The sequence below is a fragment of the Rhincodon typus genome, chromosome 1 (assembly GCF_021869965.1).
Source record: "Rhincodon typus isolate 14 chromosome 1, sRhiTyp1.1, whole genome shotgun sequence".
NCBI lineage: Eukaryota > Metazoa > Chordata > Chondrichthyes > Orectolobiformes > Rhincodontidae > Rhincodon > Rhincodon typus.
In genome coordinates, this window is record NC_063332.1 from 78333098 (window position 1) to 78347273 (window position 14176).

The 14176-nt window shown below is 38.7% G+C and overlaps 1 protein-coding gene across 1 annotated transcript in view; it reads left to right on the forward strand.

The window, feature by feature from the left end:
• The window catches only part of LOC109927845 (protein furry homolog-like), a 291518-nt gene that overhangs the window by 128079 nt on the left and 149263 nt on the right, over nt 1-14176 (forward strand). Inside the window, exons 5-7 of the mRNA XM_048599687.1 lie at nt 8056-8136; nt 9884-10052; nt 12462-12554. Coding sequence (XP_048455644.1) covers nt 8056-8136; nt 9884-10052; nt 12462-12554 — 343 coding nt within the window. The remainder of the gene's footprint in view (nt 1-8055; nt 8137-9883; nt 10053-12461; nt 12555-14176) is intronic.

Here is a 14176-nt window from a genome sequence, read left to right on the forward strand (position 1 = left end):
TAATCATTTGTGCAGTGGCACCTGTGGTGAGAAAATGGAGTTAATGTTCCAGGTTGACTTGTCATCCTAATGTAGTGATACAAAGTCGCTCGACCTGAAATGCTATCTCTATTTGTCTTGCTTCTTTCTTGTGCTGTGTATGCCTATCATTTTGCATGAAAAGTCTTTTGTGGATAATGATGAAGAAAGACTTTCCACTAGGTTATTAACTTTTGATTCCACTGTTCAAGCATTTGAAGGTTGTGAGGTTGCCAGATCGTGATTAAAGGTTTTGATCTTTGAAAAACACATTCAGGATTTATTCTGATATTGGTTAACCCATGCTGTTTTACATAGCATGTTTTAACTTTAAATGATGTGCAGGTTTTGTCAGTTTTGTTTATAACGTGATCGAAATTTCATTTGAGGAGGGATGATGTTTGTTTGTTCTATTACCAATACAGGTACACCTTGGTTCTGCAAATTTAACTGGACTACACACCTGTACTTTGAAATCTGTGAATACAAAGCACCATGCAGGCTGCCCTCACTCCCAGTCTGGGCAGCAGTGCTCATATGGCACACTGTACCAGTGAACCTTATTTTCTTCCTAGCTGCTGGTCACCATGACTGGGTTGTCTCTTAACCCAGATAAAAGACATTACAGAGCAACTACAGAAATTCTATTTAGCAGGGTGAACTATGCTGTCTGTCAGAGAAACTGAGCTTAGCCGTAAAACTGGTGAATTTGAGGCTCTGAAATCTCTCTGCCACCTCAGTCTAAAGGCTCAAAGAAGCTTGTTCTGCACAATGCAATACTGATATTTGTGCATTGCATACAACTAATCCAACCGAACCTTTTTGGTTGCTAATTGACCACTCAAATTACAATGATATTCAGCTTGGATTCTATTGTGCTGGTTTAATGGTGTGACAAATGCAGACTTCAGAATGGAGTATGAGAGTAGGGAAGTCTTACTGCAACTGCACAAGGTGCTGGTGGGACCATATCTGGAGTTTTGGTCCCCTTATTTAAGGAAAGATATCATTTCATTGGAGGCAGTTTAGAGAAGATTCACTAGAATGATTCCTGGTATGGAAGAATTGTCTTATGAGCAAAGACTAAACAGGTTGGGACTCTATTCACTGGAGTTTAGAAAAATGAGAGGTGATCGCATTGAAACAAAAAGGATTCTTAAGGGGCTTGAGAGGGTAAATGCTGAGAGGATGTTTCCCCTCACGGGAGGGTCTAGGACTAGAGGGCATAATCACAGAATATAGGATCACCAACTTAAGACTGACGTGAGGAGGAATTTCTTTTCTTAGCATTGAGTGTTTGGAACTCCTTGCCACAGAACGCTGTGGGGGCAGAGATTTTGTGCATATTTAATGATAGGATAGATTTTTGATTGGTAGACACATCAAGAGTTACAGGGAAACAGTAGGAAAGTGGATGCGAGGAATTTTGGATCAGCTGTGATCCTATTGAATGGCTGAGCAGGCTTGAGGAGCCGAATAGCCTACGCCTATTCCTATTTCTTAAAGTTCCTATGGTGAGATTTCAGAAAGGAATATAATGCAGTGCAGTTAATCCAGGTCTTTATGCTAAAATCATTGCCCTATAGCCAGTGCAGAGATAAATTTATGATTAAAAACTTGCTTAACTAATGAAATTTTCAGTTTGGTCATGTGTGATTAGTGGTGCTACATAGGGAATGATGCTGGGGACCACAATTATTTACAATATATTTTAATGACTTAGATGAGGAAAGTGAATGTACTATCGCCAAGTTTGCCGATGAGACAAAAATAGGTAGGAAGGCAAGTGGTGAGGATAATGCAGAGAATCTGCAAAGGGATAAAGACAAATTGTGAGTGGGTATAAGCTTCAGCAGATGAAATATAATGTGAGAAAATGAGAGGTTATGTGCTTTGGCAGGAATAATAGAGTAGATATATATTATTTAAATGGAGAAAGACTGCAGAAAGCTATGGAACACAGAGATTTGAGAGTCCTTGTCCAGAAATCACAAAAAGCTAGCACCTGTACTCAGCAGGTAATAGGGAAGACAAATGGAATTTTGGCTTGTTTTTCGAAAGGAATGGAGTAGAATAGTAGGGAGATTTTGCTAAAAGTATACAAGGCATTAGTCAGACCTCGGCTGGAATACTCTGAGCAGTTTTGGTCCCTTTACCTAAGGAAGGATATAATGGCATTAGGGGCAGTCCAGAAAAGTTTCAGTAGGCTAATCCCAGGTGTGGAGGGGCTGACTTATAAGAAGAGGTTGAGTAGATTCCTGTATGTGTTGGAATAGACAAATGGGAGGTGACCTTATAGAAAAAACGGGCTTTTTAAGAGGTCAATTAAAACAAGGAACACTGTGGATTTTGGAAACCTGCAATAAAAAGCAAATTGCTGGAGAAATTCAGCTGGTCTGGCAACATTGGTGGAGGGAAAGCAAAGTTAACATTTTGAGTCCAGTGACCCTTCTTCAGAAGAGGGTGTTGAGGCTGGTTCATAAAGTATATTCGAGGCACAGATAGACAGATTTTTAATCAGTAATGAAATTAAAGGTTATGGGGAAAAGATAGGAATTTGGAGTTGGGGCTTAACAGATTAACAATTATATCATTGAATGATGGAGCAGATTTGATGGGCTGAATGACCAACTTCTGCTCCTATGTCTTATGGTCTTATGCAAGAGGAACCCTTTCTGAACATGGACCTAGATTCAGAATCCTGAAAGTCTCCATTGGCAAATGGACTCTGTAATGGTTCTTGCAAAAGGCTCACCTCTAGCTTCTTGAGGATAACTAAATTCCAGGCTTTCTAGTGCACATATCTCAAAAATTGAACACAAATAATGAATCCTTAATCTCACTCTGAGGCAGGAGCGAGCTATCTTAGTGCTGCATTTTACCCCTACTGATGACTGGGACAGGTAGCATTATGGGGAAGTTAACTGGAACTGTCATGCTAGATTCATGATAGTAAGGTGGGATATACATTGAATGAAAGTGAGAATAACATAGGCAGTAGAGAAGGTAAATTTTTTTTTGTCAATTTAACCCATCAGCATGTAGAAAGAGAAAAAGGAACAATAGGAATAAAAGCAACAAAAAGGGTAGACAGAGGAATTGTAATGAGAGGTCACTGGACTGCTTATTCAGAAACCCAGGTAATGTTCTGGGTACCTGGGTTCAAATCCTGAATTCAATAAAAATCTGAAATTAAGAATCTAATGATAACCATGAAACTATTGTTGATTGTCAGAAAAAATCATCTCGTTCACTAATGTCCTTTAAGGAAGGAAATTGTAATCCTTGTCTGGTCTGGTCTACATGGGACTCCAGATGTACAGCAATGTGGTTGACTCTTAACTGGAGAGAGAATGGAGCAGAAAGGCCGCCTACATGTGGAACTATAGGAGATGGGTGAGGTACTAGAGTATATCGCACCAGTATTTAGTGTGGCGAAGGATATGGAAGCTAGAGAAATAAACAGTGATATCTTGAAAAGTGTCCATGTTTCAGAGGAGGTGGTGCTGGATGTCTTGAAGCGCATAAAGGTGGATAAATTCCCAGGACCTAATCAGGTGTATCCCAGAACTTTGTGGGAAGCTAGAGAAGTTACTGCTGTGATATCTATATCATCGATAGCCACGAGTGAGGTGTCCAAAGACTGGTCCATGGCTAATGTGGTACCATAATTTAAGAAAAATGGTAAAGGAGGAACCAGGGCTATAGACCAGTGAGACTGATGTCACTGGTGGGTTAGTTGTTGGAGGGTTTCTAAGGGATATGATCTACATGTATTTGGAAAGGCAAGGACTGATTAGTGATAGTCAGCATGGCTTTGTGTGTGGGAAATGATGTTTCACTAACTTAATTGAGTTTTCCGAAGAAGTAGCAGATTGAAAACAGAGGGGTGGATGTTGTCTTTAGGGACTTCAGCAAGACACTGAACAAGGTTTTGCATGGGAGACTGGTTAATAAGGTTAAATCACATGGAATCCAAGGACTCCTATCCATTTGGATGCAAAATTGGCTTGAAGGTAAGAAACAGAGGGTGGTGGTGGAGGGTTGTTTTTCGGATTGGAGGCCTGTGACTGTTTGTGTAACCAAGGATTGGTGCTGGATCCACTGCTTTTTGTCATTTGTATAAATGGTTTGGATGTGAATAAAGGAGGAACGGTTAATAAGTTTGCAGATGACACCGAAATGGTGATGTAGTGGACAGTGATGGACGTTATCTCAGAGTACAACGGGACCTTGATCAGATGGGCTGAGGAGTGGCAGATGGAGTTTGATTTAGATAAATGTGAAGTGTTGCAAGATGGTAAGTTAAATTATGGCAGGACTTGTACTATAATGATAAGGTCATGGGAGTGTTGCTGAACAAAGAGACCTTCGGGTGCAGGTTCATAGTTCCATGAAGGTGGAATCACGGGTAGACAGGGTAGTGAAGAAAGCATTTGGTACACTTGTTTTTGTTGATCAGTGCATTGAGTATAGGAGTTGGGATGCCATGTTGTGGCTGTACAAGACATTGTTTAGGCCACTTTTGGAATACTGCGTGCAATTATGGTCTCTGCTATAGAAAAGTTATTAAATCTGAAAGGGTGCAGAAAAGATTTACAAGGATGTTGGAGGGTTTGAGCTATAGGAACAGCTGAATAGGCTTGGGGCTATTTTCCCTGGTGTGTCAGAGGCTGAGGGGTGACCTGATGGAGGTTTATAAAATCATGGGGGGTATATATAGAGTGATTGTCAAGGTTTTTTCCCCAGGGTAGGAGAGTCCAAAACTAGAGGGCATAGATTTAAGGTGAGAGGGGAAAGATTTAAAAGGGATCTAAGGGGCAGCGTTTTCATGCAGAGGGTGGTGCATGCATGGAATGAGCTGCCAGAGGAAGTGGTGGAGGTTGATACATTTGCAACATTTAAAAGGCATCTGGATGCGTATATGAATTGGAAGGGCTTAGAGGATATAGATCAAATGCTGGTAAAAGGGACTAGATTAATTTATGATACCTGGTTGAACAAGTTAGACTGGAGGGTCTGTTTCCATGCTGTACAACTCTGAGACTCTATGCACAGAATTTGAGACAAAACAATATGGAATCTAGGCTGATTGATTAAAATAGAACATTGTTAAAATAGATTGATTTATTGTTGTCACATGTACCAGAACGCAATGAAAAGTGTTGTTTTGTGTGCTATACAGACAGATCGTACCGTGCAAAGTTCATTAGGGTAGCAGAACGGAGTGCAGAATACAGTGTTACATTTGCAGAGAAGGTACAGAGAGCGAGAGAGATTGCAAATAACATTTGAGAGCTCCATTCAAACATCTGATAACAGCAGAGAAGAAGCTGTTCTTGAACCTATTCATACGTGTAATAGGACTATTATATCTTCTGGAATAGAACATAACAATAGTGGAAAGGGTCTTTGGTTACATTGGTCGCTTTCCTCGAGTCAGTGGATGGAAGGCTGGTTTACGTGATGGCCTGGCCTGTGTTCACGACTCTGTAATTTCCTGTGGTCTTGGGAAGAGCAGTTGCCATACCAACCTATGATGCATCCAGATTGGATGCTTTCAGTGATTGCATGTATAAAAATTGCTAAGAGTCCTTGTGGACGTACCAAATTTCCTTAGCCTCCTGAGGAAATAGAGATGTTTTTGTGACCTCTGCTTGGCTGGGTTGATCTGAGTTGATTTTATGGATTTTAACAGTTAATTGGCTGAGAGCAGAGTTCAGTTTAACTTGGGGCAGATTCTACCTCTGACAACTGACCAAATAGATGACCAGTAGCCCCCTAGCTCTGCTTCGTTTTTCTTACGTTACTAATTTGTCAACAGACAAGAAAGGGAGTGCACAAAATGCTGCAGCTCTGTTGATAATTAGGGAAATTAAATTAGATTGTCTTGAAAATAAAAATATTTTGGTGCTTGCAAGGGTGATTTAAAAAGATGAAAGTAACTTTCTCGTACACATTTATTAATGATGAGCTACAGGTACTCCTTGTAGTTCAGGCTTGTGGAGGGGTTTAATGTGGCCCTTAAGCCATTGTTAAAAATACGGCCTGGTGTAGCTGGAAGATTTCACAGGAGCTGCACCTCCAATCAGCGGCCATTTCTCTCCCACATTTGCTGCTGGGAAGCTCACCAGCAGTGAATGTTGAAGGGAATCAGTCAGTGGTTGCGGTAGCAATGTGACATGAGTGGTGTAACTCAGCCTGAGTCCTGGAGCTGGACCAGTTCAGTTTCTGGTTAATGCTACCCTCCAAGGCGTTCATAGTGGCAGATTTATCAGACCAGTAGCCACTGCTGGGGTTTCAGGCAATCTACCACATGGAGACTTGGCTCACTGGAATAGGAAATCAAGAAAATGGAATTCAATTTTTGTATCATGTTCAGCCCTCTTTCAGTCAATATGTTGCTGCTCCCACAAAGGATCATTCTTTTACCAGATTTTAGTTCACGTATGGAGTAGATTGCTACTGAAAAATTGGGAAGCATTTGGAAAGCAATGACTACAACAAAATTAGATTCAGTTTAAGCCGAGTAAAGGAAAATACTAATCGAGGGTAAGTACTTTATTGAAAGATGCACATAGAGCAAGTTCATAAGAACAGATTGGGAACTTAATAATTCAACAAGGGGAAAGGTATAAATCCACTATTTTTCAATAAGTAAAAAAAGGGAGTGTACTGAAAGCTGCGGTTCCGTTGATAATTAAGAAATTTAAATTTCCTAATGTCAAAGATGAATTTGAGAAAAGAATACTTTGCTTACAGGGATGATTTTAAAAAGATGAAAAAGGCCAGAGGCATAAAGTAATTTTCTCTGGGGCATATTTATTATTAACCTGCAGAACACCTTGTAGATGATACCCATTGATGCTACTGCATTTCAGTGATCTTATTGAATGGTGGAACTAACTGGCTCAGAGGCTCAAATGACCTACTCCTGCTCGTAAATTCTATGTTCCTAATAGATTTAGAATGCAAATAAGGGTAAGATAGAATAAGTGGTCATGTTTTAACTTGCCAGATAAAAGGCAAAGCTGTTATGAACTTGAGAAATTATAACATTTTTTTAGTAAGCTAAGAAGATTCTGATAAAGTTAACAGTAGGAGACATTAAATGGGCAGAGGAATTGTAATGAGAGATCACAAATTCAGCAAAATCAGAGAAGGAATTGAAGGGAATGCTAGCATATTGTGACCAGAGACACTTTGAAAATTCATATTGGATATTACTCTTTATATCTATTGCATCTAATGTGTTATAGAACCTTGGCTGTCTTCCACAAGGAGTGAAATGTGAATGCATGGAACATAGTGTGCCAAAAAATTTAACCTAATAATTTTGGCAAGAGAAGGGAACCAAGAATGCTTTTTTTAAAAATTCAGTCACGATGCTAAGATGATTGGAAGCTTGCAGTGCACTAACTGTTGAATGTAAGGATTGTAACTTGAGCATTGCAGTTTCAGATTTGTCCATCTATGTAGTTTTTCTAAAAAACCAAAACACCAACATTCATGATTGTCATGCAAATTAGTTGTGTAACTGTATCAAGCTCATGACTGCAGCAATGCTGTAATGTTTTGGAGATTTTTCTTCTGTTCACACGATGAAACAATGCATTTCTTGTTTAAAAACAAAAACAAATGACTACTTTGTGAGTTATGATTTTCTGTTTTGCCTCCTTTAACAAAAACTATTCACGAAATTTGGAGCTGGTGATTTATTTTGCTCAATTAAGTTTCTGCATAAAACCCTATACAAATGGGTTTTTTTTAAGGAACCTTTGCTTTGCATTGGATGAGGCAATTGAAATGCATTATGTTTAGCTGCAACTCTCGATTTGCTGGGTGCAGCACTCTTTAAATGACACATGTTTAATTCACATAGCATATTCTTATCTGGTGCAAATGTATTATTGTATTTTTGGTTCATTTTATAAATTCTAATTTGGATTAATTTTGGAGTTTAAATTTGGTATCAGTTCCTTTATTAAAAAAAAAAATTCTCTGATCACATTTTATCTGCCTTCTGTTCTTTTGCAGGTATTCAGGACCCAACACTGGGAATATGCACATTATTGCAGATTTATATGCAGAAGTGATTGGTGTTCTTGCACAGTCAAAGTAAGGAGATTAATCATTTTGTCAATGTGTAATTTCTTCTGCAATTTTCCAGGTACTAATCTCAAATTTTGCCCAGGACAACTCCCTGACCAGAATCACAGAATTGTTACAGAACAGAAAGAGGTTATTCAGCATATTGCTTCTGTGCTGGATTTCTGCAAGCTTAGCACAGCTTGTCTCATTTTCCTTCAGTTTCCCTGTCACTCTGCAGCTTTTTTTCTATTCCATTCCTTATTGAAAGGAACAAATTAACCTGCTTTCAGATCCTAACCAGTTGTTGTGCAAAACCATTTTTCCTCATGACTCCTGTAGTTTTTTTTCCACATGACTGCTGTAGTTTTTTCCCCCACTATTCACCTTAAATTGGTGCCCTGTAGTTCCTGGTGTTTCCACTAGTGGGAACGTTTCTCCCCATTTGTATTCAAGCTGTAAAGATTTTTGACAACTCTTATCAACTCTCCCCTCAACATTCTTTCCTCTAAGTAGAATATGCTAAGATTCTCCAATCTGTGCAGGTAACTGAAATTCCTTATCCCCAGACTCGCTCTCGTGGATCTTTCCTGCATCCTATCTAATGTACTGACATGCTTCCTAAAGTGTGGGCCCCAAAATTGGACAGGGTACTCCTGTTGAAGTAGAGTCAGTATTTTGTAAAGGTTCATTATAATCTGTTTGCTTTTGTATTCTATGCTGTGTAAAACCTAAGATCCTATATGCTTTACTAGCCAATTTCTCACAGTTTGACCCAACAATAGTAAAGGAGAAGGTATGTATTTCAAAGTCAGGATGGTGTGTATCTTGGAAGGAAACTTGAACTTCCAATCCGTTTGGTGTCCTTTTCCTCTTAGATAGAGTTTGCACCTTTGAAAGGGATGATTGAAGGAGGCTTGGCAAGTTGCTGCTGTGTATTTTGTATATGGTGCACACTGCTGTCACTCCATCATTGAGGAAATATAAGGTAGTGGATGGGTGCTGAATCAAACAGCTGCCTTTGTTCTGGAAGTTGCTGAGCTTCTTGCTTGTTGTTGGAGTCATACACTTCCAGGGAAATTGATGCAGCTGGTGGACAGATTTTGGGGAGTTAGGAGTCGAATTCCTCACTGCTCTTGTAATTGAAACAGTGGTTATTTAGTTTGTGCAGTTACATTTCTTACCAATAGTAATCCCCAGGCAGTTGATGGTAACACAAGATATTTTAATTTGCTATCTTTGTTCCAACAAATCTGGAATACTGTCTGTATTATAATGGTAGTGTAGTGGTAATATAATTGAGCTAATAATCCAGAGGGCCAGGCTAATATTGTGGTGAAATAGAGTCGAATCCCACCATGGCAGCTAGTAAAATTTGATTCAATAAAAGTCTGGAATAAAAGGCCAGATGCTTATATATTTCATTCCTGTCTTTTAATGTTTGAGTGTGCTTTCACTGCTGTATGCGCACACTATCTGTGGGTTTTATCTGAGGTAGTTTTGGATTGCTGTTGACATTGTTTTATGTGTTCTTTATTCATCCATGAAGTTACTAAGGAGTGTTTTTGGAAACAAATCAAAGCAGAAGTGTTTGAGAAAACTTCTATTTTCAATATGACTAAAATAAATTGCAAGGTGGTTTTATTTGAGTCTCCTGAGCATAATTTCTATTTTCTATATTTGCGTTTGTTGAGTAAGAAGTAATCAATTTCCACTGGGCAGACCTTTATATTTTCAATTCTAATTATTTGCAATGCATAAATTTATTCATTTTTAGATTTCAGGCAGTAAGAAAGAAGTTTATGACTGAACTGAAGGAACTACGTCAGAAAGAGCAGAGCCCTCATGTTGTGCAAAGTATTATCAGTTTAATTATGGGAATGAAGTTCTTCCGGGTCAAAATGTATCCTGTGGAAGATTTTGAAGCTTCATTTCAGTTTATGCAGGTAATGTGGACATTTTTATTTTAGCAGTTACTCATTGAAGCATAAATGTGTAATTGACTTTAAAATTTGCCATCTCCTCATGCCTCAAACTTCAAGAATATCTGCATGTTTTCAAGCTACCCATGATTCAAATGAAGAAAACTAGTGAGAGTACACAACATGTTGCTACAACATGGTGTAATATATACATCCTTGGAGAATTGGGAAATAACTGGGTGATTCTTGCTATTCTTTGTATTTATAGACATAAAGTACATAAAGGTGGACGTGTCCATCAGTGAGGGCAGGAAAGGTGATAGATCATTGACGCTTGGTTAGCACTTGTTTATATTACTATATCTAACTTAAGAATATCACTATAGACCAAGAGTAGTTCATTTGCCCTCCTTTTGCCAGGAAACATTGTCTAATGCTGGAGGATCAAAATCAGTTGAAAATGAAAGGGAGCTAAAGAAAAGGAAAATGTAGCCAATATAGAATCATGGAATCCCTTCAGTGTGGAAGCAGGTTATTCAGCCCTTTGAGACTACACCAACCAGCCGAACAGCATGAACTCAGACCTATTATCCCACCCCACCCTATCCCTGTAGCCCTGCATTTCCCACGGCTAATCCACCTAACATACGCATCCTTGGACACGTGCAATTTAACATGGCCAATCCACCTAACCTGCACATCTTTGGTCTGTGGGAGAAAACCAGAGCACCGGGAGGAAACCCTTTCAGACATGGGGAGAATGTACAAACTCCACACAGACAGTTGCTGAGGGTGGAATCAAACCTGGGTCCCTGACACTGAGGCAGCAACACTAACCACTGAGCCACTGTGCCAATATGCTGAAAGAAAATGTTTGGGAATGAAAATATGCCATTGAAGAGAACAAAAAGAAACAAAAATATAAAAAGGAAGAGAGAGGTTAATTTTGCATTTCTTTTATATTGTAGAACAAATTTTAAGAACAACTTGAACATTATTTACTTAATTAATGGTATATATTCTATTGTGCCCAAAATAGTGGATCATCACATCATCCATCTCCAACCGTGTAGGTTGGATAATGTTTGATTAATTTGGATAATTGAAATTGTAGATTAATTTTGGCTACAGCTGGTGTGCTTTACAGATTTGAGAACCATGTAACGATGGTCATGTTGTTAAATGTGTTTATTTAATCAAAGAAAAGCTAAGATAAAATTTGAGAAATTATTATTTTACTTATTAAAATGGCTAAGTGGGTAGTGATCTTGTTTGGCATCCTTCCACCTACAAGACATGGCGGGAATGCAGTATTAGCACTTTAAGTCTGTTGAGTTCAGTTCTGCACTGCTCTTGGAGGCTGCACAAGCCAATTTTGAAAGGCAAAGACTATCACATATAAAATTGTATCTTGCTAGTGGTGCAGGATGCTCTCTGCTGGCACTTGTCAAAAGGATTGGCATCTGTTTTGGAGCTTCTGCAGCTACATGTCATGGTGATAAACACTTGCTCACAGCCCTTGTCACCATTTACATTAATCATCAGATAGCATTTTCCCTTTGTCATGTTTGATGCTGAGGCTTTCATGTCACTCTTTACAGCAGCCTGGAGGTATGGATGCCTTACTGGTCTCCTAGTGCAGACTTCCTGCCTATGTCGCATATCCGTGTGTATATGGCAATCTTCTATCCCAAGCCTCTGCCAGCCAACAAAGCTGTCTTTGCTTGATTAATTCTGGGATACTAGTCATCTTTTCTTTGGAAATGACTGCCGTATTGGTGACATTGTTCCACATGATGCCAAAGATTCATCCCAGATATTAAAGGTGGAGTTTATTGAGCCTCTGTTGGCAGGTTTACATCTTTATTGCCTGAGCATATGTTGAGGATACTCAATTTGTAAATAAACAACTTGTTCTGTGAAGTTCAACTGTTTTGTCCACGTTTGGACCAAGCCTGTATTGAAGCCAGGAGGTGGATGGCTTTGGTGGAGCCAAACTGAGTATCAGTGAGGTGGTTATTGCTGTGTAAGTGCTGCACTATGGCATTGATAACACTCATGATGATGATAATGATCATTTTAACGATCCCTTGTGTACTAATGCAGAATTAATTGAATTCAAATTTGTCCTGTCTTTGTGGACAAAACATAAATGGGCAATATTCCACATTGGATGGTAGATTCCTGTTTTGTAACAGTACTGGAACAGCTTGGCTTGATAATGTGTTCAGTGCCTTTAGCCATTTCATGATACCATGTGCAGTGAAAGGAATTGACTGTGTACTGGCATCTGTGCTGTCGAGGACCTCGGGGAGATCCTGAGTCATCACATGGGACTTCTGGTTCAAAACTCTTATGAAAGTTAGTCTTCCTTTAGTTTTTGATTTTTGTTAATGGATTCAGAAATATTCAACAAGATATTATCTTTTCTAGGAATGTGCGCAATATTTCCATGAAGTGAAAGATAAAGACATAAAACATGCACTTGCTGGACTCTTTGTGGAAATACTGATTCCTGTGGCTGCTGTAAGTATTTTCTTTTCTAAAGCAAAGTAAGACAAACGCATAAACAAATGTAATTGCTCTGCACCACTTTTCCCAAAGTTATTCTGTGGCTACATTCCTCTTCTGACTTGTAAGAAAGAGCTTTCATAATTTTTGAGACAAATGTGTGAAAGGGTGAAAATAGTGACATGGGAATTGATATATAAATTATTGACTTCAAACTCTGTTTGTTTAACCGGTTGTAGTTTCCTGGTTCACGTACTCGTGACCTCAACGTAACTAACTAGTGCAAACCCCATTTTCAATTCTATCAAACATAATTTGTTTCTGTAGTTGTCATAATTGGCAATTAGTGATTAGTATGTAATAATTTAATAGGTAGTATTTTAATCCTTTAAAGAGAGTGGTTATATCATTCTATTGTCAAAGTGTAATAAATGAATAAGAAATAAATAATTAATGAGATACTGACTTGTCTGTAATGTATTTAAAGGACTCGTTTATTGTAACTAGATGTAAAGAGTGGACATGTTTAGACACTAAGCACACAAGTAAATTTTGGAAAATATTTTTGAGAGCACTAGCTGACGTTAGTGGACAGCAAGAAATCTGTCATTCTGCAAAGTTCAGAAGCAGAATTAACAACCCATCATAAAATAATTATTGTAGCTTGTCAGTAAAGAATCAGGGCCACTTAGTAAAAATAACAGAAATCTTCACTTATGAAATAAAATGCACTTAAACTGGACAGGGAATAATAATTTAGTGCAGTAACTGTACATGCCCTGAATATTGCTGTTTTGTTATCATCAGAAAATAACAGATCTTAAAATTCTCTTTTTTTATAAAAGTTGATTTAAATAACTATTTTTGTTTGTAAAACATTGGCTTTTACAATTAGAAGAAGTGTGGCATCTTTATCAGCAAGTAAATACAAGGTTTGGGTTATTTCCTAAGACTGACTTGCCAATTATTATTTTGTCACCACCTCTAGTTTGGGCTCCCATTAGAACCAGTTGTCTCTTTATCCAGGGATACATACAGTGTGAAAGGCTTAAATGCCTCCACAACAAGTGCTACGAAGTTTCAAGTACAAGATCCAGCAGCACCTTTTATGAGAAACTGGGGATCACTATTCAACTCAGCTTTCCCAACGTTGTTACATCCTGAGAACTGCACTTTCAAATAGCTGCCGTCACAGGCAGAATACAAAACATCATGAATTATTTTAATCCCACAACTTTCCACATTCTCTAAGTATATGCAGATGCGATATCAACAAAGCTGATAGATATGAAAGCCAGCAGTGATGGGATGAATCTGCTTAAAATGCTGGTAAAGTTGCATCACATGCCTCTTGGTATCAGTTACTGAGATGCCAGGAATCCCTGGGACTGTACAGTAGGAGGTTGTGATGTGGAGGTTGTACGCACATTCAGGTGTTGAAAAGGATCTTCAATGTAACATAAGAAAAAGAAGGCAGCTCATCACTTTCTCAAGGGCAGTTAGGATGGGCAATAAATGCTGGCCTTGTTAGTGAGAACTGCATCCCAATGAAGAAAAATTTCTCAGAGATAGTAAGAACTGCAGATGCTAGAGTCAGGGATAACACAGTGTGGAGCTGGAGGAACACAGCAGGCCAG